This window comes from Xenopus laevis, chromosome 8S (assembly GCF_017654675.1).
Source record: "Xenopus laevis strain J_2021 chromosome 8S, Xenopus_laevis_v10.1, whole genome shotgun sequence".
NCBI classification, from domain to species: domain Eukaryota; kingdom Metazoa; phylum Chordata; class Amphibia; order Anura; family Pipidae; genus Xenopus; species Xenopus laevis.
Window position 1 is genome coordinate 11,766,589 of NC_054386.1, and position 25,236 is coordinate 11,791,824.

Here is a 25,236-nt window from a genome sequence, read left to right on the forward strand (position 1 = left end):
TTATCAAATGTAGATGAATGCTTACATTTAAAAAAAGTAGGGATGCACTATTTTGGCCGAATTCGTCCGAATATGCAAATTAAGGATGGGAAGGGGTAAAAATGTTTACTTTGTTTTGTGACAAAGTCACCCAATTTCCCTCCCCGCCCTTTAATTTGCATATGCAAATTATGATTCCGTTTCGGCTGGGCAGAACGATTCGTCCGAATCCGAATCCTGCTGAAAAAGGCTGAATCCTGAACCTAATCCTGGATTCCGTGCATCCCTAAAAAAAAAGTCTAGAAAGCACAGGAGTAACAAAAGAAGGGTTTGATGATTCGAGGACAGAATAATTTTAATCTTTGAGATTCAAAGACAAAAAGAAGGGGATGAAGAAAATAACGTTTACCCCCTTACAGCAGAATAGAACGTTCAGGATGCCACGGACACATTTGACTGTAAGGAATACCTTATATCTTCAGTATTAAAGTTGATAATGTTGCCGATGAAATTATCCCTGAGAAAAACTGTCCTGATTTTTTTCCAGTCAGTCATCTCCTCACCCAAAAGGAGACAGATAGATTCTAGGGCCAGTTTTACAGCAGCAGGAGGATTAGCCATTGCTTTTATCTCAACAAGGTGATGTCGTTTTATTGAGCTCACCGCTATTAGGAGGGTGAAAACAGCATTAACAGGCAAGTTATAAGATAAAGAATGGAACTGCCGCTGATGATCGAGAAAGAAATTTAAGTTCAGTGGTTAACTACCATTACAAAAAAAAAAGGTCTGGTGTCTAAAAAATTAATATACAATTTATGTGGCAACTAGCAATTAAAGTTTTGAACAATTGCTTTCTATCTTCAGCAGCAGCTGCACATTTAAGATGATCACCTGATCTCGTCTGCGGAAAAGTTAACAATAGTTGGAATGAAGTTTTCCCTCATTATGATGGAACGTATCTGCTTCCAGTCCGTGGTACTCTCACCAAGCAGCAGACAAATGGACTCTAGGGCGAGCTTCACTGCTGCTGGTGGATTAGCCATAGAACGGACCTCTACCAGGTGTTGCTTCTTTATTGATTTAACAGCTACTCAATGCGATCAAGCAAGATCAAATACAGACAATGGAGTGGAAAGAGACAGATAAAAGAAAAAAAAAAAAGTAGGAAAATCTTGATTAGAGAATCAATTTGTCGTTTTCAAAATCACAGACAACGTGAACATTTGTAACTCATTATATAGCCCATTCAAAGATTCCGATTTAACATGTCAACAGTAAAACTATGAATATAAAACTATGAATATATAAAGTAAATAAAGAGGTAACGTTTTTAAACGTATGTATATGATGTTACAGAGCACTTGTCTTCACATTGTTGAATTATAATACAGAACAGATGTTCTTCATGCACCGAATCCACTATTTTGGATTTGGTCGAACCTCCAATCCTTTGTGAAAGATTCGGCCGAACCAAATCCTAATTTGCATATGCAAATTAGGAGCGGGAAGGGGGAAACTTTTTTACTTCCTTGATTTGTGACAAAAAGTCATGTGATTTCCATCCCGCCTGTAATTTGCATATGCAAATTAGGATCCGCTTCGAATCCTGCTGAAAAGGCCGAATCCCCAACTGAATCCTGGATTCGGTGCATCCCTATTCGTTACACATGCACATATGGTCTGACACCAAAGGCCTATGGGAAACATACCGTTTTGAGCCTCAATAACAGCAGGTTCTACTTGATCTAAATCCTCCTTTACACTCATTTGTTTGTCTGCAATAATTGCCTGTTGTTTGTGCAACTGCTCCTGGATTTCTTGGCTCATCACCTGTAAAAAAATAAAGTGCATTATGAGTTTGTTAAACTATTTCCCAATCCATTAGGTACAACCAACCCTTTTCCAGTCCTACAGTGTGCTATGAAGTCACACTATAATGGCTTTACATATATAAACTGCTTTGGCTTGAGGAATGTGTTGCCAAAAAGACATTAGGAATGTTTTCAATTTAAATGTTAAAAAGGATTTGTAAAAGCTTTTGCGCATATAAAAATGTTGGTAAAAATATAAAGCATGGGAATCAGAAATGCCTTGGTCCTTTGTTTTCCAGATAATGTGTGATAAGAAAAAATCACTTAATACAAATAAAATAAATAAACCCAACAGTATTGTTTTGCCACCAAAATGGATTTAAACAACTTAAAGGAGAATTCAACCCGTAACATAAAAAACCCCTAACCTACGTAGACCCACCTCCCTCCCCCCCAGCCTACCTGGTACACAGGGCAAATGCCCCTAACTTTTTACTTACCCCTCAGTGCAGATTCTGTCCTAGGGAGTTCACGGCCGCCATCTTCTTTCCTTTGTTAAACTTCGGAAGCAGACCGTCGTTTTTGGCGCATGCGCAGTTGGAGTATTATTCCAGTCCAATATGCGCCGAAAGTCATGAAAAATGTCACTAAAATTTCCTAAACTTTTTCTGAGTTGTTATGGACCAGAATATTACTCCAACTGCGCATGTGCCAAAAACGACGGTCTGCTTCCGAAGTTTAGGCGTGCTATGACCTGGCTGACAGACGCAGTTAAACTGGAATGTAATATTTATAAGTGGGAGGCTTTCAATTTACTCTTTGCCTATTCGTCTGTTTATGCCCCGGGGATACAAGAGATATAGCCTTTAGCTTCTCGCGGCTCAGTTTTCTTTAATTCTGCTGGTCAGTGCAGGACCTCTTGCTTTCTCTAGCTGTAATGCTTATCTAGGATAAACTAAGACTAAACATTTTCTAGTCAACACTGATATTCAGTAAGAACTACTGCAATGTAAATTACAGAATACTGTGGGAGGGAAGAAGGTGAAAATATACATATTACAGACATATAATCACTGTATTCCCTCACAGTATTCTGTAAATTACATTGCAGGAGTTGTCACTATTGCATATTATACTACTGCAATGTAAATTACAGAATACCGTGGCAGGGGAAGAGAGAAGAGTCCTGTGAGTGCCTAGTTATTGCTGTGGATGTGCTTATGGGATCTTATCGAAAACCAGTTATCCAGAAATTTCTGAATTAAGGAAAGGCCGTCTCTGTTAACTTATCTGGAATATATATATATATATATTTTAGCCCTCAGTGAAAAAACAGCGTTCAATGGACATTGATTACAGGTAATGCTAAAATGCACATAAAAAATAAAACAAGCTAGGGATCGCCATTCGGGGTTTACCTTGACGTGGTATGGTGGCTTATAAATTTTATGATCATAACTTTGTAACAAAATAACCCCTATTTGGGTACATATGCAATAGCATTTATTATATATATATATATATATATATATATATATATATATATATATATATATATATATATATATATATATATATATATATATATATATATATATATATATATATATATATATATATATATATATATATATATATATATATATTTAATGGTATAGTAGAACCGGCACTCACCCTCAAAACATCAAGCCCCGGGTGCTACTTCAAAAGTTTGCATATTGGATCATTTAAGAGCACTCACGGGTGTTGTGAAAAATACTTTTTTATTGGAGTGTTACAATCTACCCCACATCAACGCGTTTCGGTTCTCTCTGAACCGTCGTCAGGATGCCGACGACGGTTCAGAGAGAACCGAAACGCGTTGATGTGGGGTAGATTGTAACACTCCAATAAAAAAGTATTTTTCACAACACCCGTGAGTGCTCTTAAATGATCCAATATATATATATATATATATATATATATACTTTAAAGCCTTTAGAGTGCTCCCACAACCCCCCTGTTTTGATAAAATATATATATATATATATATATATATATATATATATATATATATATATATATATATATATATATATATATATATATAAAAAATTTGTTCAAGCACAATAAAAGCCACATATTGCTCAAAACTACCTAGATTTGAAAAAAAATCGAACCTTTTTCTTTTCAGCTTCTTGCTGACCTTTCACCATTTTCTTTAGTTTGTCATTGGCTGCAGCATTTTTTACTTCAAGCTCCTGGCTTTTTATTCTTAAGTCACGGCGCAACTCTTCAACCTTAAATGGATAGAATAAAAGTGAAATGGGAGTACAAGTTTGAATTTCAGGGCAGGGTGCATATTTTCAGTTATTACATACCTGATCGACAGTTTCTTTGATCTTCCGCAGACCTACATTCAAATGCATCTGCTGCTCTTCCAGTTCACTGCGTTTTTCATTAAACAAATCTGCATAGTGGTTGATGAAATCAAGATAATGGCGTGGTGTGATCGCCATAGTTCTGCCTCCTCTCTTTGCAAGCCGAGTGTTTGCCTATGAAATATGGGAAATTTCATGAAATGATTGGGCCGAAAAAGCAATATTATCTTAACTTTAAACTAGTGATGTGCAACCGACCCAGTCTCCCTCCACCCGTGCGAGCCTGACTTCTGGGTTCCTTTATAGGTGTGTGGCTATAAAACTGGAACCCGGAAGTCGGAGGCCAGCAAATAGGGGTGTCAGGTGGGCCCGAAACTGACCAACCCGTGGGTATCGAGACGGCCCGCACATCACTACTTTAAACGCTCCTATACGCCTGATTTATTAATTCTACAAAGATTACACGAGAAGATTACGACAAATACCTGATGAAGGGTTTGATGCACAAATACACAGCCATTGACAATAGCTTCCCTGTGAGAAGGTGGCTGCGGCAGCTTGTCATACACAACTGGCATGTAGTCTGGCACAATATAGTTGGGCTTTTCAAGATCCATCTTACTTGTAAATTCCTTTCCAACTTGGTATAGGGCTTCAGTGGACCAATCGCCAAACCAATTCAACACACACCTTGAAAAGAAACAGAGCATTTTATGTATTCGATATTTTTAAAAACACTGTAAATAAATCCTGGTGACTACTGCTTATAAAAAGGAAGGCTGTACACTACAGAAGTCACCCAGAAACAATTCTATTCTCAAAAATAGTTTTTTTTTCAGCTGGGCGAAACTCTTCGTACCGGTATGACACTATAACCATTGTCAGACAATGACTACCCAGCCCAATTGGAAAGGTAAAATATCAAGCAGTTTTAAAACACCGTTATACAAGTATGTGTGTGGCTATCTGCCTCTGCCAATATGCCTACAGTAAAGAATGGTGGTAGTTGTAGTAACTGTGGAGCTGCATTGCATTAACTAGGTTTAGGAACCTCATTAAAATAGAATGAAGAATATGGTTAAAATTTATGCAGAACATAGTGCATAAAAAACCTGTTTCAGTCAAAAACAGAGGGTGGTGGTTTAGTTTCCAGCAGGAGAATTGATTCACAACTAACACACAACAAATGCTATAGTGGAGTGATTTAAACTAAATAATTTGAATTTCTTAGAATGGGCAAGTCAAAGGCCTCAGATTGTAAGTGTGTGACAATACTGTTCAAAAACAGTGCTCATTCACCCTGACAGAATTTGAGCTAATTTTCTAAGAAGAATGTGCAATGGCAACATCTAGATGGGCAAAACCGGTAGAGATTTGGCCTACAAGACTGGTAAAAACAAACAAACAGGAAGTAAGCATAGTTAACAGTCAATAAACTTCCTAGATTTGGAAGTTTACAAAAAAGACTCACAAATTAACTTTAAAACCTTTTTTAAAAAACGTCGATTCCAGAAACTACGTGATACCAACTAGCAATCACCACCCTCAATGGATACGAAATATCCCATTTGGACAAATGTGTAGGATAAAAAAAGAATTGCACAGAAGAAGAAGTTCTTTCTAAGCAATTAAAGTAACCGTTTTAGGGAAAGAGGATACGAGGGCATGGTTAAAAATTCTTATGAGAAAGTACAGAGTGGAGACAAACAATGTCTTTTAAAAAAGAAGGAAAAAGTATCCAATGAAAAAGATACTATAGTTTTCTCCACAATGTATAACCCGTCAGCCAATGAGATCAAGAAAATGATTAATAAACATTGGGGAGTGTTGAAGTATGATGGTGATGGAAAAATTAAACCTGCAGTAGTATTCAGGAAGGCCAACAATTTGAAGCAGTTGCTTACAAAAAACTATGTAGAGACTAGAAAAATTAAAAAGAAACAAAATATAGAGGGGTGGGCAGGGTTCTATCCCTGTGTTTCCTGTAAGGGCAGAGATTTGGGAAGATTAGTCGCCTGGTGACAAATCACCTCTTCTTCGGGCAACTAATCTGCAGAACTGCCTTCTCGCCGGCTAGAATCTAAATTTGCTGGCGGGATGCCACTCTGAGTGATTTGTTTTCCGAAGTCGCCCTAAGTTTCCTAGTAAGGCAACTTCGGAAAACTAAGCGCTCCGAGTGCCATCCCGCCGGCAATTTAGATTCTAGCAGATTCTAAGGCAGTTCGGGGAGATTAGTCTCCCTGAATCTCCACGTGCGTCTCTGCCCTAAGAGGCAGGGAACGTAAGCACCGTTTGAGGAAGTCGCTAAGCGTCGAAATGAGTAAGGCAAAGGTTGCCGAAGTCATCCCCGAACGTCCAGGAAGTTGCTAGCAGTGTGGGGAGGCAAACGCGGGTCGAGATCCGAATCACAAATTGCCAAGATACTGGAAAGAGCATGGCCTAACTGCAGTGCAACCATTTTGTATTTTATATTATGGAATAAAAAGGTTTTACACTATTTTCTGTGCTTTAAACTTCTTCTAAGGTTGTTAGGAACATATGAAGGTGGAACTACATCATTACAAATATTAATACACTATAAAATCCTTCTTTCTCTGTCGTCTTAGGGGGACACAGGGAACCATGGGGTTAAGCTCCATCCTCCAGGAGGCAGGACACTTGAATATTAATTAATTCAGGGGCGTGCCCTTCAGGCTTTACCCCCTACACTGTACCTTCCTATTCAGTTTTTTAAGTGTCCTGCTCCCGGGAGGTTGGACCGACGCGTGATTCCACGTTCAGCCCATGGCTGATACCCGGGGTGAGGCCTGAAAGCAGGGTTACCTGTCTTTACATAGGAAGCCCCCTACGAGGTGAAACGCACCGGGGTCACTCTCTAGCTGTTGCTATATCGACCACCCAGACGTTGCCTGCGCTGACTGATTCAGGGCAGAAGGTTTGGCCGGTGTGGGGGTAAGTGGCACATTGTCTGTGTTATGCAGTAACGTTGCCTAATGATTTTGGGGCTACCACCCCCCTCCTGGGGGCTAACCCCCACCCCCCCCCCTCCCTGCTCTCTCCCTCTCCAGCGCCAGCTCTACCTTCTATCGGCTCCTTCTGGTGTCTCCTGTCCCTACCTTTCCTGCCTTCAGGGTCTGGCCGGTGTTTGCGCTTCCATTGCGCATTCTGGTGGTGACTCTGGAGGGAGGTGGATGGAGGGAGGCTCCTTTGCGGCTGAGGGTTCCGTCTCTCAGCGCAATGAAGTGGAACGCAATGCGTTCCACTTTCTCTGCTGCCGGCCGCCATTTTCTTTTGGCGCGAAGCGAGCGTTTGTGCGCATGCGCGCACGGTTTGGAACGTAACTTGCGTTCCAGCGGCCATTTTGGAACGGAGATCCGAAGGGAGAGCAGCAGGCAGCTATCAGAACTGGCTAAAAGACTAGCGGTTACTTCAGGCAGTACCCCTTTCTCTCTACCTTACTATACTATGGCAGAAGGTAGGTCAGTGGGACTGTTCACAAGGGCAGGGGGGAAGGGGCCCTCAACAGCACAGGTGAGATACCTTGCTTGTTCAAAATGCCAGAAAAGTTTCCAGGGGGCCAGGGTGAGCCGCTGTGTGGGTCCTGCTCCTTGGGGCAGGGGGAAACTACTGCTCCTGGGGGTCTCTCAGCTGCTTCAGCTGTGACTACTCCACAAATTGTACCTCAGGATTTAGACTCTGGAGCTGCAGCAGAGCCACCTCCCCCTCTATGGGCTGTACAATTGTCTCAATCTCTGGCATCATTACAAGGGTTGCCTGCCATCGCAGATAACCTAGGAAAGGCTCTGGTTAAGCTTAGCCATAGGACTGGTGGCAAGCGTAGACGTGTGGACGACGCAAGAGGGGACACTGTCAACCCTGCTGTGTCTGACGAATCTTCTCCTGAGCTACACTCTTCTCACTCTGAAGGTGAGGTTGGATCTTCTGACTATTCATCTGCAGATGAGGAAGAACATCAGGATGAAGGAAAGGATCGTGACAGTTTTCATGATGTAGACGGGATTATTAAGGGGGTCCTTGAGGTTCTTAATATATCTCAGAAGCCCAAACATACAGGAGATGCATCTAGTCTATTCAAGAGACAACATAAGTCGTCAGTCTGTTTCCCAGAACATGAACAACTTCAAGGTTTGGTTCAGAATGAGTGGAATTCACCTGAACACAAGTTTCAGGCAACTAAAAAATTCTCTAAATCATATCCTTTTCCGAAAGAACTAGTTGATACTTGGTCTAACCCACCATCAGTTGATGCACCAGTGTCTAGACTGTCAAAGTCCACCACATTACCAGTTACCGACGCAGCAGCATTCAAGGACCCCTCAGACAGAAGACTAGAAGGGTTTCTACGTGCAATTTACACGTCTGCAGGGTCGGCGCTACGCCCTTGCCTGGCTTCAGCGTGGGTGTCCAGAGCCATACAGGCATGGTCTGAATCGCTTGTCAAGGACATTCTAGAGTCCCTGGATATAAGGGACGCATACCTACATGTGCCAATTTGGCCCCCCCATCACCGCTACCTACGCTTTGCTTTCAAGAACAAACACTATCAATTCGTTGCACTCCCGTTCGGACTGTCGTCCGCTCCCAGGGTTTTCACCAAGTTGATGGCGGTAACAGCTGCAACGTTGAGACTGCAGGGGATATCTGTGACCCCCTACCTGGACGACCTCCTGCTAAAGGCCAGTTCAGAAACAAGGGCCAAGGAGGACCTCAGCCGAGCAGTTCGGCTACTCCAGAGCTTCGGATGGACCATCAACTGGTCGAAGTCCAGCCCAGATCCCAGTCACAAAATGATATTCCTAGGCCTGGAATTCGATACGATCACACAAACTGTAAGCTTACCCAGGGACAAACAGTCCAGGATCAGAGATCAAGTTCGATATCTTCTATCCAGTCAAAGCACAACAGTACACAAGGCGATGCAAGTACTGGGAACAATGGTTTCGGCCATCGCAGTTCCATTTGCGCAAATACATCTTCGACCTCTCCAAGCCAGCATTCTAGCGACGTGGAAAGGGGGACCTCTATCCCGCTCCATGTCATTGTCTCAACAGACAAGGGCGGATCTACAGTGGTGGATGAGATCGGAGAATCTAGCCGGAGGTCAATCGTGGGCAACAACGGACTGGGTTGTGATATCAACAGACGCCAGCCTCCAGGGCTGGGGGGCAACATGGGACAAGCAGTCTGCTCAAGGGCTATGGTCTCCAGAGGAAGCCAAACTACCAATAAATATTCTGGAGCTGAGAGCGGTAAAGTTGGCTCTAGTCCAGTGGGCAGATCGACTTCGAGCAAAGCCGATACGCGTCCAAAGCGACAATGCTACGACAGTAGCGTACATAAATCGTCAAGGAGGGACGCGAAGTCGAGCGGCCCTGGCAGAAGCAAGACAGATTCTTCTCTGGGCAGAAAACAACTCAGTAAAATTATCTGCAATACACATTCCGGGAGTGTCCAACACAAAGGCGGACTTTCTCAGTCGGAATCAGCTGGATCCAGGAGAATGGGAACTGCATCCAGTGGCATTCAATCAGCTGACGGACCAGTGGGGAACTCCCAGCATAGACTTAATGGCATCCAGAAACAATCGAAAAGTAACAAGATTCTTTGCCCGCCACAGAGATCCGTTAGCAGTGGGGGTGGATGCCATGACTCAGCGCTGGCAATTCGATCTAGCATACGTCTTCCCACCGCTTCCAATGCTGCCAAGGGTTCTCAAAAAGATAAAGCAATCTCAGTCGATAGTAATTGTAGTGGCACCGTATTGGCCTCGGAGAACCTGGTTCACCGACCTGCAGGAGATGTCAATAGAGCAGCCGATACGGCTAGACGGCAGACCAGATCTCCTCCAGCAGGGACCCATATTGCACCACAACCCAGGACTCTTCGCTTTGACGGGATGGCTATTGAAAGGTCTGTCTGGCGAAGCCAAGGGCTAGATGAAGAAGTCATACTCACTATGTTAAGAGCTCGAAAGGCCTCATCTTCTAAATCATACCACAGAGTTTGGCAGTCTTACTTCAATTGGTGCAAGGAGTCTCATTTTCCCTTCCTTGAATTGCAATTACCACGGATTCTTTCATTTCTACAAAGAGGATTACAATTAGGCCTTAAGCTCAGCTCGCTCAAGGTCCAGGTGTCAGCCTTGTCAATTCTGTTTCAATCTCGCCTTGCGAATGAAGACTTGATACGCACGTTTCTGCAAGGAGTGGCCCATATCGTGCCACCATTCCGTACACCGGTGGCTGGCTGGGATCTCAATTTAGTGTTGGAAGCCCTGCTGGATCCACCATTCGAACCACTATCTTCTGTTTCAGATACATGGATCACCTATAAGGTAGTGTTCCTTGTGGCAATATCATCGACCAGACGGGTATCTGAACTTAGTGCCTTATCGTGTGCTCCTCCTTACCTCATATTCCATAAGGATAAAGCCGTTCTTCGTACGGTTCCAACCTTTCTACCCAAGGTAGTTTCCGACTTTCATGTGAACCAAGAAATTGTTGTTCCTTCTCTATGTCCAGAACCCAAGAATGATAAGGAACGCAGACTTCATAATCTGGATGTGGTCAGAGCCTTACGATGGTATGTGGACAGATCTAAATCTTTCCGAAAATCGCAGGCCCTGTTTGTTATACCATCGGGCCCTCGTCGGGGCCAGGCAGCCTCAAAAGTGACAATATCAAGATGGATCAGAGAATCAATCAAACAAGCATACTCTGCGAAGGGAAGATCAGCACCTGAAGGACTTAGGGCTCACTCTACCAGAGCGGTGGGAGCCTCCTGGGCGTGGCGAAACTCTGCTTCCTTGGAGCAGATCTGTAAGGCGGCTACCTGGTCTTCTGTTCATACTTTCTCCAAATTTTACAAAGTTGACACCTTTTCCTCAGCCGAGGCTTCTCTCGGGCGTAAGGTGTTGCATTCAGTACTTAAATAATTCTGCAGTACTCATTGTATATAATTATAGCTCGTTCCCACCCTGCTGTTTTGGGACTGCTTTGTTAAGTCCCCATGGTTCCCTGTGTCCCCCTAAGACGACAGAGAAAACAGGATTTTTTGATACTTACCGTTAAATCTGTTTCTCTGTAGTCATAAGGGGGACACAGGGCTTCCCGCCCTTGTCGAGCTATTGACCTTTGGTCTAGTTTTGTTCAGTTTCACTGTTTACTTTCTGCCTGTGATTTATTCAGTGATTACGTTCGCAGCTTTGGGACAAACTGAATAGGAAGGTACAGTGTAGGGGGTAAAGCCTGAAGGGCACGCCCCTGAATTAATTAATATTCAAGTGTCCTGCCTCCTGGAGGATGGAGCTTAACCCCATGGTTCCCTGTGTCCCCCTTATGACTACAGAGAAACAGATTTAACGGTAAGTATCAAAAAATCCTGTTTTCTCCTAGTCAGCTTGGGGGACACAAGGACAGTGGGGTATAGCTGGTACCACTAGGAGGCAGGACACTAATAAAAAAGAAACTGGCTCCTCCTCCACTGGCTATACCCCCAGCAGGCGGAGCTTAGCCTCAGTTTGAGTTGTGTCCTCAGCAGGTTAGGACGTTTTTTATTTTGCTCTGCTTTTTACTAACTGACACCATGGGGAAATGCTGGTCTTTTACACAGAGTAAAGGCCCTTATTGCCATCCCCCAACGTAGGAGCCTGTCTCTGGGGTCATCAGATGCTGTGTGCACAGACCATCCGGCCCAACTGACATCTCATTTCCCTTGCAGGAGGAGAAGGAGCTGGCCGGCAGACAAGAGGAGTACGGGCGCTTATAGCCTACTCACTCAAAGAAGTTTTCTCAAGAAATAACACAGAGGTCGGGAACGCCGGAGGTGGACCTAATGGCGACTCAGCACATTTGGACAGTGCTTACATTCATAGCCCCATACAGGTTATATGCCTTCCCACTTCTATTTTTTCTACCCAGGTCCATCAAAGAGCTGCAACTAGTGCAGACTACCCTCATACTAATAGCGCCACGGTGGCCTTGACGATCTTGGTTCACAGATCTTCTCAATCTTTTGGTGGCAGAACTCTAGGCCTGGCCTCCTCTGTCAGACCTTCTCACCTAAGGACCAATCCAAACTCTACAAACCTCAACTTGATAGCGTGGCCCTTAAGACCCAAATCCAAACGGAAGGGGTTCTCTACAGCCACGATACACACACACACACAATGTTCTTCCTCACGCAAACCGGTGTCATCCAAGGCCTACCACAAAGTCTGGGCCACCTATCGCCAATAGTGCAACCATCAATATTCTGGAAGTTCCTTCTACAAGACTGTCTGTCCATGGGACTATCACTAGGCTTGCTCAAGTCGCCATCTCTCCTCTATCTGTTCTGTAAAGAAATGACTAGCTACTCTCCCAGACGTCAAGACCTTCTTGCAAGGAGTAGCACCAATTCCACTATGGGATCTCACACCAGTGCCACAAGCACTGCAGCATCCACCATTTTGAACCACTGGGATCAGTGCCTCTTCTATGGTTCACATGGAAAAACAGTTTTTCTCTCTCCGCAATTGCTTCAGCGGGATGCATTCCAGAGCTCAGCACTCTATCATGCAAACCACCATATCTCATCTTCCACCATGAAAGGGTGGTTCTCCATGCAATCCCATCCATCTTACCGGACGTTGTTTCAATGTCCTGCACCGACAATCTCTAAGAAAGGGCGTCACACATCTTGGATTCTGTCCTAAAGGTCTCCCTACACAGGGTTCAAAACTTTCGCAAGACAGATTTACTACTAGTTCTTCCTTCAGGCCCACAAAATGGTGCTCCAGCTACCAAGATAACCATTCCCCGATGGATCAAACAAGCCTATATTGCTGTAGGTTAGACAAGATTAGTCGCCAAGAAGAAGAGGAGATTTGTTGCCGGGCGACTAATCTCCCCAAATCTGAGAGTGGGCCCTGACCCTTACAGTGGTTTTCATGATTTCATCCAAGGCCCTCAAGTAGTGTGAAGAAGATACCAGGATTCTGTGTGATTTAATACCATACATCCAGACAAAAGTGAAAAAGTGTGACCAGGCAAAGTGTCTACATGACAGTGTAGCTATAAGCTCAAACAAAAGGTCCTGTAGCAGAAGGCTTAAGACTATTTTCAAATCCTAGAACTTGTATCAAAATAAGCCTATATTTCATCAGGGAACCTCACAAAAAAATACAAAAACCTAAAATCATCTGTCACTTGAGTAAAATGACAACCAATCTGTTGGTGGACTCACTAATGCCCTACTCTTACCTACTCCGACTATGGATTAATATCAACACAAAGTCTTGACTGAATATGGCTACAGTGATAATAGTGCTGCAAACTGTACTATGTAAAACAATTATAATTAAAATAAACACCAATATGGAATATAAGGTATCAAATAAAACAAACCTGTTGAAGAGGGCTGGAGACGTAGCAGCTCTATCTTTCAATCCTTCAGAGGATGGATTCATGGTAAAAACAACATGGAGGTTTCGGATAACTTGGCTGGTAAACCATTTGTACAGTTCTTCATGTGAATCCAGCATTGAGCCTTCCTTTTGTGCACCTTCTTTACATTGTGTCATTAAGGTAGCATATTCATCACCCTCAAATAATCCAGGAACCTATTTCATTTCGGAAAAGTATATATGTCTTAATTTTATACAGAATTCAGAATTTCTGAGTTTCAAGCACTTTGTACAATTACATCATGTAACTTTACCTCTCCATTGGCCAGCAAAGTGTTCATGCGCTCCAAGAAGCCAGAATCCAACACATTGGATTCATCCATTATAAAAGCGATCTTCTCATTTTTACAACCAGACCGTCTCAGCACAGTTCTGAGGTCTTCGTCGAAATCTTCTCCGGTATATTTTCGGTGAACCTAAATCATCAATTAATGACGTTAGATGAATGCGGATTCATGGAGGGGCAAAATAAAATTAGGAAAAAAAGCCCTGAAATGTATTGTACCTTAATCTGGTAAACACTCAGCCCGTTCATCCAAGCAACAAAACGTGAAAGCGTAGTCTTGCCAGCTCCACTCACCCCAATAAGCAACAAATGACCTTGGGGTTGTCGGAAAATTCTTTGTACAAATAAAAAAACAAAACACATTTACCAACATGAAATGTTAGATTATAGTGAATTTTATCAGTTTCCTAGCTAATTAACTTTACAAACCAGAATAAAGCTAGATGCTTAAATATGCTTAAAGTGCACTCAAGGTGTTTTAAATCATGGTTCTAAAACTATTGGCTAAAAAAAATAAAAACAAAACACACTAAAGGATTTATTAGACCACAGCACATCACATTTACATTTATTAGACCACAGCTGTCAGAGGTTATGATAACAGTGTATAGGTATCTGCAGGTTAACAGCTGGTGACAAGAAGAGCTATTTCAAATTATGTCTAAGAAAAATGGTCATGTTGAATAAACCTAAAAAAATAAAATAAAAAATCATACCTAACCATTACATTAGGTCCAGTAGAATACAGGTATGGGACCGGTTATCCAGAATGCTCGGGACCTGGGGTTTGCCGGATAACCGATCTTTCCATAATTTGGGCCTTAAATCATCTACAAAATCATGTAAACCTTAAATAAACCCAATAGGCTGGTTTTGCTTCCAATCAGGATTAATTATATCTTAGTTGGGATAAAGTACAAGGTACTGTTTTATTATTACAGAGAAAAAGGAAATAATTTTTAAAAAATTTGGATTATTTCATTATAATGGAGTCTATGGGAGATGACCATTCCGTAATTCGGAGCTTTCTGGATAACGGGTTTCCGGATAAGGGATCCAATACCTAGAAATGAACAAAACGAGCACAGTCCTGCACCAGCCGATGAAGATAAAACTTGACTTTTATTCCATGTTATCAAAACCACACGTCCTGACGCGTTTCTTATCTATGGATATGTAATCATAGATATGATTATGTATCAGTAGATACGAAACGCGTCAGGACTCTGATTGGCCCTGAAAGTGACAGACCTGGGTACATACACCCAGGTCAATTCCGTTATCGGGTGAGCAGCAGTTTTATTGAAATCACTGCCTAGCGAGTGGAGTTTGGGGTTTTTACATACCCGGACCAGTACCCTTTACATAGTCAGCCTTTTCATCTATCCCCATTTAGGATTGAGACACTTTTTGCATTTTTTGTATTTGACCAGTAGAATACTATAGAGAAAATGTACCTGTCAATTCTGAGGACATGATCTAGTACTTCATTGAACAATACAAGTGGCACATCCAGTTCTTCTTCATAGAAAACTTTCAAGCGTGCTTTAACATAATCTCTCAGCTCCTCCTGATCAACTGGAATATAATCCTGTATGGTAAACATAGCAAGTAAAGGTTGAATCCCATGCCAATATGTAAATATAGGAATAAAAATGAATATAAGGTTTGTAGAAGTTGACAATTGCCAGTTTATAATAACCAAACTATATTTTATAATGGGCGTCCGCACTCCAGCACTACTGAAAAGCACAAGAATACAGACAAATTTCAATTTTTTTAGGACAATATCAGTATATCTTTTTAAAAAGGCTCCTGTTGCCAATGTGGCAAACTTAAAACTAACAACTACATGCCATCAACCAATTTATATTTATATGTATATGTCAGCTTGGGTGCATAGAGACTTGACAAACAGGAGCACTGAATCTCCTACTCTATTGGGGCTTTGTAGGGCCTGACCTCATTGCAAAACAAGACAAAGTGGTATTACCTTCTAGCATATAGATAACAGGGGCATGGGGAAGGCACTGCTTTTTATTTTAAATCACAAGGATAGCGACATTAAGCTTTTTTTAATATTCATGCATTACAGTCCAAACAGGCACTAAACGTGAGACAGTCCATTTCAGTTACTCTGAAATCACTTTGGAGGTAAGGTTAGAGCCAGCAGTTTATAATAACCGGGTTAGGTGGTATCCTGAGACGCAAAGTGGCAGGAGGTGGAGCTTGAATTAATAAATGAGCACTAGAGCCATGATTATAATATAGAGAATAATTTGTGCATTAGGATTCCCAGTTATATTCATTGTTTAAGGGGAGCAAGTAAGTCTACACGCCATCTGTTTGCATTAGGCATTTAAAGGGCACCTATCATACCCAAAATCAAACCCATATTAACAATCTGACCAGTACAACATAAACATGTTTAATCAAACTACATCTATAGTTTTTTTTAAAAAAACTGCAGGTTTTTAAAAATCCCTTACTTTGTCAAATGGGTTCTTTTACTGAGGGAGGCCATACTGAGACTATAACATGCAAATTTCAGGAGCATGCGCAGATTGTAACACTGCCTTGAGTATTCTACCCAGAATGCCTCGTTTTAGTAAACTCCTCCACTAGAAGTATCAGGAGATTTCCCTATCTTGTCCCCTGCTGGTGATTTTTTTATGCAAATGAAGGGCACACAGTAACTTCCAGCAGGTGGCAGCACTACTGAACAGCAGCTAACACAGAGGTTTGGCTGATTTGAAAATAGCTTAGAAGGGTTGATAAGCAACAAAGGAATTTCAACTGAGCATGTGCGACATTTTAGAGCTACAGTTAGCTGGGAAGATATAGGTAGGAGGAGCCAGTGAAATCCAAGATGGCTGCCTCAGCTAGAACTGCAGGGGAGATCTTGCAGAAGGAATAGTGAGCTGATGATTTACATTATACAAACAATTCTAACTGTTTTAAAAATCGAATTTCTTGAACTTTCACATAGTGTATTTACTTAGGAAATGATTTTAGTTATGATTGGTGCCCTTTAAGGACATTTCGTCAATATCTGTGCATATTTGCTCCTACTCGTGCACAGATCAGAACAGATAAATTGTTATATTAGCCTCAAGTGTTCAGTTTAAACTTTCACCCTTAAAAGGGACCTTTGTGTTCTTGGATTATATTGTGGTAGACATATTGTAAGCAGTACCATTAAGTCCTGAGTTGTATTTTAATTGCTTTGTTTTTAACAGGATGGATATTTGCTGCACATAAGGATACATTTTTTATTATTTATTGGACATTTTTTCACATGGTATCTAATTACCTAAAAGACACTTTGAATCCAACTTCACTATCTAGGGATGGGTGAATTTTTTCACCCTGTTTAGCTGCGGAATTGACGTGAGACGTATGACGGCGCGCGTCAATTTTTTTGACGCGTATAGACTTTAATGGGCGTTGGCGACATTTCTCCGGCGGCTAATTTTTGGTAAACCGAAATGGGTCAAATTCACCCAAGCCTACTATGGACACCTATGGCTCATTAGCTAGACAATGTAAAGTTTTACATACAACCTTGATTGGATATTGGACAATTAAGGGATGGAGTAGGCGTGTTTAAAAGATCACTAAGTATCTGTTTTTTGTTACACTTGAGAAAGGGCTTTGATGGCTGAAAACATGTGGTGTTTGACAGTCTGCATTAAACACTAATCACAAGCAGTTAATCTGCATTTGAGTGCTCTCCTTCTCATCTAATGCTGAAATAGCCAGTGTGTTTCTTAGAAAGCATCTGTAGATTAGGGGGAAAGCAGGTACTTTTCTCCAGCTGTTTACCCAGCTCTAAAATGGAAGCATATGTAGGATATAAAGCAGATCGTTTTAACCAAGGTGTCTATATCCAAATAGTTTACAGGAAGACACGAAAAGGCCAATAAAGGGGCTTTTAGCTTATTAGCAGCTGGATTTAAAAAAGAAAAAATGCAGCGCATTCAGGACCGAGGAGACATTTATGCCTTCATATGCGGACAGTCCATGATACCCACTTAAAGGGATAATTTTTTCTGGACCCAGGTAGAGGAGGAAGTGTGACTTGTAATTTATTTTAAAATGGTTAGCTATTGAAGTTAAGCTTATTTATATATATATTTTTTAACAATTTACTAGTGTTCCTCATGGGACAATATTTAGTATAACTGCAGGCTGAACCGCCCCCTTTACAGGTCACAAAACCTCAGCAGTTAGGAAAGACTTGAAAAGAATGCATGTTTCTTCACTTAAATACTCCTGAAATCCTGGGTTTAAAGTCAAATACAGTAAGATCTGGGGGTGACCTCTTCTTGGAACTGGGACTGTATGAAATTTTATAGAAAATTGCAATATACCTTTGAAAGCCAGTTGCTGTAGAGAATCGGTCTGTTCAAAGCTTTGTCTTTCTCAACATTAGGGAAGTGTTTCAAGGCTACTATATCAATATTTTCATCAGTCCAACGTCTCTCTTCATCTTCAACAAGTCTGTGGCAATTATGAATATGTGAAAACAGCCATCATACAAACTAAAACAACAAAAACTAAGGAAAGAAACAAGAACAAAACAACCACCTGTCCTGGAAGAGACGAAGAGCTTCATGCGCCCAGATTCTAATCAGCCCTTCAACGGACAGTGTTTCAAGTGGTCTTAATGCCTCAAAAATTCCTCTCACCCAACGGGTCATTTCACGAGGCGAGTATATATAGTGTGGTTGAATGTCTTGTGTGAATCTCTCCTGAAGAAGAAAACAATGGAAATTAGGAATAGCTAAATTTGATAAAGAAATAGAAACGTTTTAATACACCGTTTCAGACGTACCTGTGACATGGTGTAAAACTCCACCATTGCAGCTGTAAGAGGCTCTGCATAAGTTCGCAAAGAAGGAATAAGTCTCAGCATTGCCCGGTTGAATGTTCCATATATCTGAGTCAATGAGGCAGGTCCTGGATAATCAACATACACCACCGGCACATGGCGCAGGAACCTTTTTTAAAATATAAATTACTATTATAGCTGCCTTATTTAACGTGTTAAAAAAAACCTTCATGATGAAATGGCTAAAAATCATTACCTATGAGTCAAGGGCTTTCTTCCAGGGTCCGTAGGTGGGTTACAGGCTCCAACAAATTGAATTCTTTCTAACTTCACCCATGTTTGATCAGAGGTCCTGTAGAAACCTCCATGTTCTACCATCTAAATGAAGCACAATACTATTAGTCAAGTAGACAGAAACTTCCCTGGGCAAAGCCACGTCCGCCATAAAATATAAACATATGGAATAGTTTTTTTAATGAATACCTGTCGGATAAAAGAAATGACTCTCTGGGTTCCATATTTGTCCATATCTGGTAAATTTATCTCATCGCAGAACAGCACCAACCACTTTCCAAGCTGCACAGGTGCCAGCACAACACCATTTGGTGTACGTCGGTATTCACAGTAGTGGTCAAATGTTTTCATAAGTAGTTCTGGGGTAGTAGCACTGGAAAAGTTCAATCCAACAACCTGAAAAGAAACAGAAGACATTTACAAATGTGCACGGAGTAATGAAGTATACAGTTAAACAGAATGGTTTTGCCACCAATATAGGTTTATCTTAGTAAAGATAAATACAATTTACTAAATATATTACAGGAAAAAACAAAACCAGTATGTTGAAAATTAGCACTTTTTGTATAGAAAAGGGAGTCCAAGGTACGGAAACCATGAGCATATATACCACAGTACTTTACCTCCATATCAGGGAGTGCTCGCAGGGCACTGAAGAGTGTCATCGTTTTGCCAGAGCCAGGAGGACCACAAAGAACAAGTGGCTTATGTTCTGCAAGCCATGTGTAGAGCAGCGCTTCATGTCGAACAGTATCCAGAGTTGGTACAACCACATCAGGGGCAGCCACTTTGTGGGTTTCAACTTCAATCTGAGGAACTTTAGACTGCCAGGGCTGCCACTCACCACTGATACATACCTTAAAATAAGACATTGCCAATCAAATATTATTTATCACATTAATGTCTTTGTTGTAAGGTATACTTTAACTAAAGTAACCTCTTAAAGGAAAACTATACCCCCCCCAAACAATGTAGGTCTCTATTAAAAGATACTGAGTAAAACAGCTCATGTGTAAAACCCTGCTTCATGTAAATGAACCATTATCACAATAATATACTTTTTTAGTAGTATGTGCCATTGGGTAATCATAAATAGAAAATTGCCATTTTAAAAAATAAGGGCCGCCCCCTGAGATCGTAAGATTCACTGTGCACACATACAAACCACATGTAAGGTCACATTAGCCAATTAACACACAGAGTTCTGCCTTTTGCTTCCTCACTTCTTCCTGTTACAGTTAGTGTTGTAGTATTTCTGGTCAGGTGATCTCTGAGGCAGCACAGAGAGAGTCACGAAATGGTGGTTCAAGGCAAGAGATGTAAAAGGGCAATATTTATGTAAATATATATTCCAGTTTGGTAAGATTCTTTAATATGTCATTCAATTTGATATAAACTATCTGTTGCTTAAGTATTCATTTTGGGGGTATAGTTTTCCTTTAACAAGCCTACCTGCAAACATTTATATTTATTTCGAAAGAAAAATTCTTATACCTCATAATCAATTATAGGTATATTGGGTGTAGATGGGAGGGGTATGGTTGTAATTCTTCTTATGTATTCACCAAGTTCTGCTCTTATTTTTAGGCGTCCATCTCCAGAGAAAGACCACAGAATTGCATAAATAAGGTAGCGCTGCAAGTAAAAAGCATTGACTTTAGAATAATCATCATTTATCTATATAGCAACAGCAAGTTATTCGGTAATTTACATTCATTTATAATGAAAAAGAGGAGCAAAGGATGAAAAATAGGATCCAATGACCCTACTCGCAAGAGCTTATCACTGTTAAAACAACCACTGTAAAATAAGATTACCTGAATATATCTTTCCAGCTGATCAATTGGCATTGGGAAATCTGGGTGGTTGGAATTGTACTGAGCAATATTACGACAAGCTTGGTGACACATGGAGAACAAAGAACCCAGGCACCGCAGGCGGGTAAGATCCATTATGTGCTCCAGCTTAAATGCATATTCAAGAGCTTTGATCACAAGCCCACTGGATGTGAAATATGGTTGTAAAACTGTTGCAGCATCACGTTGGATCTGTATAAATACAAAGTTTAACATTAAGCTCATAAACCACATGAGCAGAAGTCTGAAGCCACTAAGAGAATGCATATAAAACAGTAATACAAGAGATGGATTTCTTTTTATTACATTTTAAGTGTGCATCTGTTCATCCAGCTCTAACAAATAGATTTTTCTCTTACTAACAAAAAGTCCTATTGCATATGACAAAGGTTTTCATTCTATAGCCCTGTTTAATGTCACGTGAAAGAACTTGACAGTCTGCCCTCATTGCTACACAGATGCGTATTATAAAAATGACAGCATTGTTTCTGAAGCAAAACAGTGTAGGGTAATTGCACAAATAGTACGTTTAATTTTTGGGTGTTATTAGTTCTTAGTCTCAAGGAGACCACTGTTTACCTGTAACATTGGAGAAGAAGATTCTTCTTCCTCATCTTCTGCAAACTTCCTCTTCCTTTGAGCTTCCTCTTCACCCTCATCCAAAGGTATACTTCTCATGCGGGCCAGAAAGTTATTGAAGATCATGTCTGTACTCAAAACATCCTCGCTGAACCAAACCATACCACACCTTGACACAGTTGCCAGAGTAGCATACTTTAGATCCTGTACTTCAAACATGATTCTCACCTAAACAAAGATAATTGGTGTAATAATGTTAGCAACTACAGGGGTGAAAAGGCTTTCCAGTACTTATTCACTGCTTGCTGCACACACACACACACACACACACACACACTATACAAGAGACAATGACTAATATATTTTAAAAAAAACTTCAATAAGTACATTAGGTGGAAGGCTGAGACGCTCTCCATTGGGAAGGGTCAAAAGTTTGTTATCATCCAATACAGAGTTCAGGTTCTCAACCCATTCAGGATCCACATCACCATCAAAGATAATCCATTGACGTTTCTGTAGTTCTCCTCTGACATTGTCAATGATCCTGGGGGAAAAAAAAGAAAATAAAACAAAAACATTTAAGGCATTATACAATCACTTAAAACCAGTGGTTGAAGGGTTTTGTCAAGTGCTACTATAATACTACCAACAAAAAAATGGAGTTGTTAACCTTTAAATTATCTTTTAGTATGAGGTAGAGAGTGATGTTCTAAAACGATTTACAATTGATTTTCATTTTTAATAATTTTTTTTTGGGGTTGTTTAGCTTTTTATGCAGCAGCTCTACAGTTTGCAATTTTAGCAGTCTGGCTGCTAGGCCCAAATTACCCTAGCAACCATGCATTGATTTGAATGATTAACTGGAATATAAATAGTAGAGGGCCTGAAGAAAAATAAAAAGAAACAACAATAAATTTGTAGCTTAAGGGCAGAGACAGACGGGCAGATTTGGGGAGATTAGTCGCCTGACGACAAATCTCTTTTTCGGCGACTAATCTCCCCAAACTGCCTTCCCGCCGGCTTGAATGAAAATGGCCTGGTTGGCACTCAGATCGCTTTATTTTCCAAAGTCGTCTGAAGTTGCCTCACAAGGAAACTTCGGAAAACGAAGCGACTAATCTCCCATGAAGAAGAGATTTGTCGCCGGGCGACGAATCCCCCCCCGAATCTGCCCGTGTGTCTCTGACCTTACAAAGCAGACACATTTCTGGAAAGTCAGAAGAAAAAGGCAAAAATTTGAATTAACCACCCCTTAATGCATTATCAATATAATTAGGAAGCACATGGATTAGATAGGAGATCACACAAGATCATACACATTAGGATCCTGGTTGCCTGAACTGTCAAGATTTATACCAAATTTACTATATCACTGTTATATATCATATTGTGCCCAGGAAAGCAAGTGGTAAAGCATCAAATTACAACATAGAAAGCAGGTTTCAGCCAGGATAAGAGTAGTTCGGAGATTACAGTGTTAAAGAGGACAGGATAATAAATTATTTTGCGATACTGATAGTATGCCCTGGCCTCCTCCCTCCCTCTACAGAGTCTGCAGCGGTCAGAATTCCTTTTAGACTGTTAATGGATTTCATCTGGAGGCTTGAAGTTCAAAACAAAATTTACAGGTATACAAACTGCTTTTCCTCAGAGCAAAAGGCATTATTGGCGGATTTTTAACTTTAAACCAGGGAAGAAAGGAAGGTTCTATGCAAAGAATAAAAAGTGTGTTGCAATCTCACTACGCTGCTTCCACTGAGTAATAAGGGTTAAAATGTCGCCCCCAGTGGCCCAACTGACCAGCATGTTTTTGTTGGGGTCCTGGTCCAACTTTTTCAGGGTGAAATAAATAGGTGGTCTGAGGACCGAGGAGGGAGGGCTGAGGAATGAGCCACGAGTGGGGAGATTGCAACAACAAATGTGGGCAGCACAAGTCTGCCTACTTCTTTACGAGAGCACATGCAGGAGCGGGTGTTCTCTTGATGATGTCCTAAAATGCTTTCCGTACATTAAGAGATGTTGTTTTAACAATTTAATGACATAAGACAATGGTTTCCTTGGTTTGGTTCCTGTAAATTCTGAAATTATAATGCAACCAAAATGCTCTCCTGAGACAAAGGCTTTTACAGGAAATAGAGTGGATATTAATCAAACACTTACTTTCTCAGGACATGAGTAAATAATCCATCCGTCCACTCTCTTGTGTTTGGATCAAGAGTGCCATATAAATGGTCTTTGCTAATTGCTTTGGGGTCAATTATGTGGGCCACACCCTCAACTCCTTCCAACCTCTCCAAAGCTTTCAGTAGCACTCTCCAAGCCATGGTTTTACCACTTCCAGAGGGACCCACCATCATTAAGCCATGATTAATTTGAGTTATTTGATAAAGCTGAAGAACCTAAAAAATTAAAAATAAACATTAACTTATTACTTACAATTTACTTATTATATACAGGTTTTTGCCAGTGGTAAAAATGGTAAATGGGGCTTCAGAAATCCATTATAGAGATATTACCTTTTCAACCCACATGCCTCCAACCTCTTCTCCGTCCCCATATGTTAGATACATTTCATGGCAAACTTTTTTGAGCTCCTCTCTCAGTGCAGTCATTTCTCCACGATGGTACTGAACTCCAGGGAAAACATCAGACAAAAGACTGAACAGTAGTGGAATATCTTCAGCGACCAGTTTGGGCACCATAGTTTCACAGACACTTTGGATCAAAATCTGTAACAGAGATATACTACTCAGTTCACTGGTTAAATACCTTATATTTTTTTAAACTAAAAACTGTAATTTAATTTTTTTCATAAAACTGTACAAACATGGCATGAAATTTCATACCTCCTGTTCTGGCAAGTTCTCAGCTATTTCACCTTCATCCACCACTTCTCCACGTTCATGTTTTTCTTTTTTGATCTTTTGAATCCTCTCCCTCTTGACATTTCCAGCACTTACCAACACGCTTTTTAAAGCTCGCAGCCCAAAGTCATAATGGCTTTGGGAGGATAACTGCTCATCACACAACCTGATTGCAGAGAAAAAAAATAAGTTTAAAAAAACCCCCCCAAAAAAACAGTGTTAAGGCACAAATCATTTTCTGCTTTTTTTAAAATGTTATGCTGTGATGAGACAAAAGACCACTAAGGGTACTGGCACATGAGATTACCCACGATAAATATTTGCAGCCGCAGGTGATTGATCTCCTGCAAATACTTTTAAATCACCGGTGGGAAAATATATGTGGTTCTTTGTTTGTTCAGATATCTTCCAAAGTGCTGCGTGTTCTCCCACTGGAGATTCACATTATTGCCAGTGGGAAAGCATTTGGAGGAGATTAGTTGCCTGTAGTAGAGAAGATTTACTGCAGGCAACTAATCTCCTCATGTGACAGGACTCTAAAGTACCCTACGCCTGCCTTAGTTCTATCTATGGAACAGACATGTTGTGCGTTACAATGTGAAACAGCCCTATGTTGACCACTCAGAACAATAATCAGTTACACTTAATCAGTCAGTTACACTAGTGCTATGTGCTAAATTATTTGCCAAAACCAGAGAGGGGTGTAGACCTCACACCTGTTGCGCATTAGGGATGCACCGAATCCACTATTTTGGATTCAGCCGAACCCCCGAATCCTTCGCGAAAGATTCGGCCAAATACCAAACCCTAATTTGCATATGCAAATTAGGGATGGGAAAAACATTTTTTACTTCCTTGTTTTGTGACAAAAAATTGCGTATATGCAAATTACGCATATGCAAATAAG

At 41.0% G+C, this 25,236-nt stretch overlaps 1 protein-coding gene across 2 annotated transcripts in view; it reads right to left on the reverse strand.

Annotated features, from left to right (window-relative positions):
• The window catches only part of LOC108699777 (cytoplasmic dynein 1 heavy chain 1), a 79,094-nt gene that overhangs the window by 25,836 nt on the left and 28,022 nt on the right, over positions 1-25,236 (reverse strand). The window contains exons 31-52 of one of the 2 annotated variants that reach the window (XM_041574657.1): positions 24,312-24,495; positions 23,982-24,194; positions 23,626-23,864; positions 21,853-22,009; positions 21,466-21,693; positions 20,848-21,078; positions 20,525-20,665; positions 19,654-19,887; positions 19,220-19,426; positions 18,993-19,114; positions 18,740-18,905; positions 18,493-18,656; positions 18,276-18,405; positions 15,360-15,493; positions 14,122-14,236; positions 13,871-14,032; positions 13,558-13,772; positions 4,636-4,840; positions 4,151-4,324; positions 3,950-4,069; positions 1,689-1,809; positions 449-644 (exon numbers count right to left, since the gene is read on the reverse strand). In XM_041574657.1, coding sequence (XP_041430591.1) covers positions 449-644; positions 1,689-1,809; positions 3,950-4,069; positions 4,151-4,324; positions 4,636-4,840; positions 13,558-13,772; positions 13,871-14,032; positions 14,122-14,236; positions 15,360-15,493; positions 18,276-18,405; positions 18,493-18,656; positions 18,740-18,905; positions 18,993-19,114; positions 19,220-19,426; positions 19,654-19,887; positions 20,525-20,665; positions 20,848-21,078; positions 21,466-21,693; positions 21,853-22,009; positions 23,626-23,864; positions 23,982-24,194; positions 24,312-24,495 — 3,858 coding nt within the window. Of the gene's footprint in view, positions 1-448; positions 645-870; positions 1,067-1,688; positions 1,810-3,949; positions 4,070-4,150; positions 4,325-4,635; positions 4,841-13,557; positions 13,773-13,870; positions 14,033-14,121; positions 14,237-15,359; positions 15,494-18,275; positions 18,406-18,492; positions 18,657-18,739; positions 18,906-18,992; positions 19,115-19,219; positions 19,427-19,653; positions 19,888-20,524; positions 20,666-20,847; positions 21,079-21,465; positions 21,694-21,852; positions 22,010-23,625; positions 23,865-23,981; positions 24,195-24,311; positions 24,496-25,236 lie in introns of both variants that reach the window. The other variant, XM_018232328.2, reaches the window with a different exon arrangement.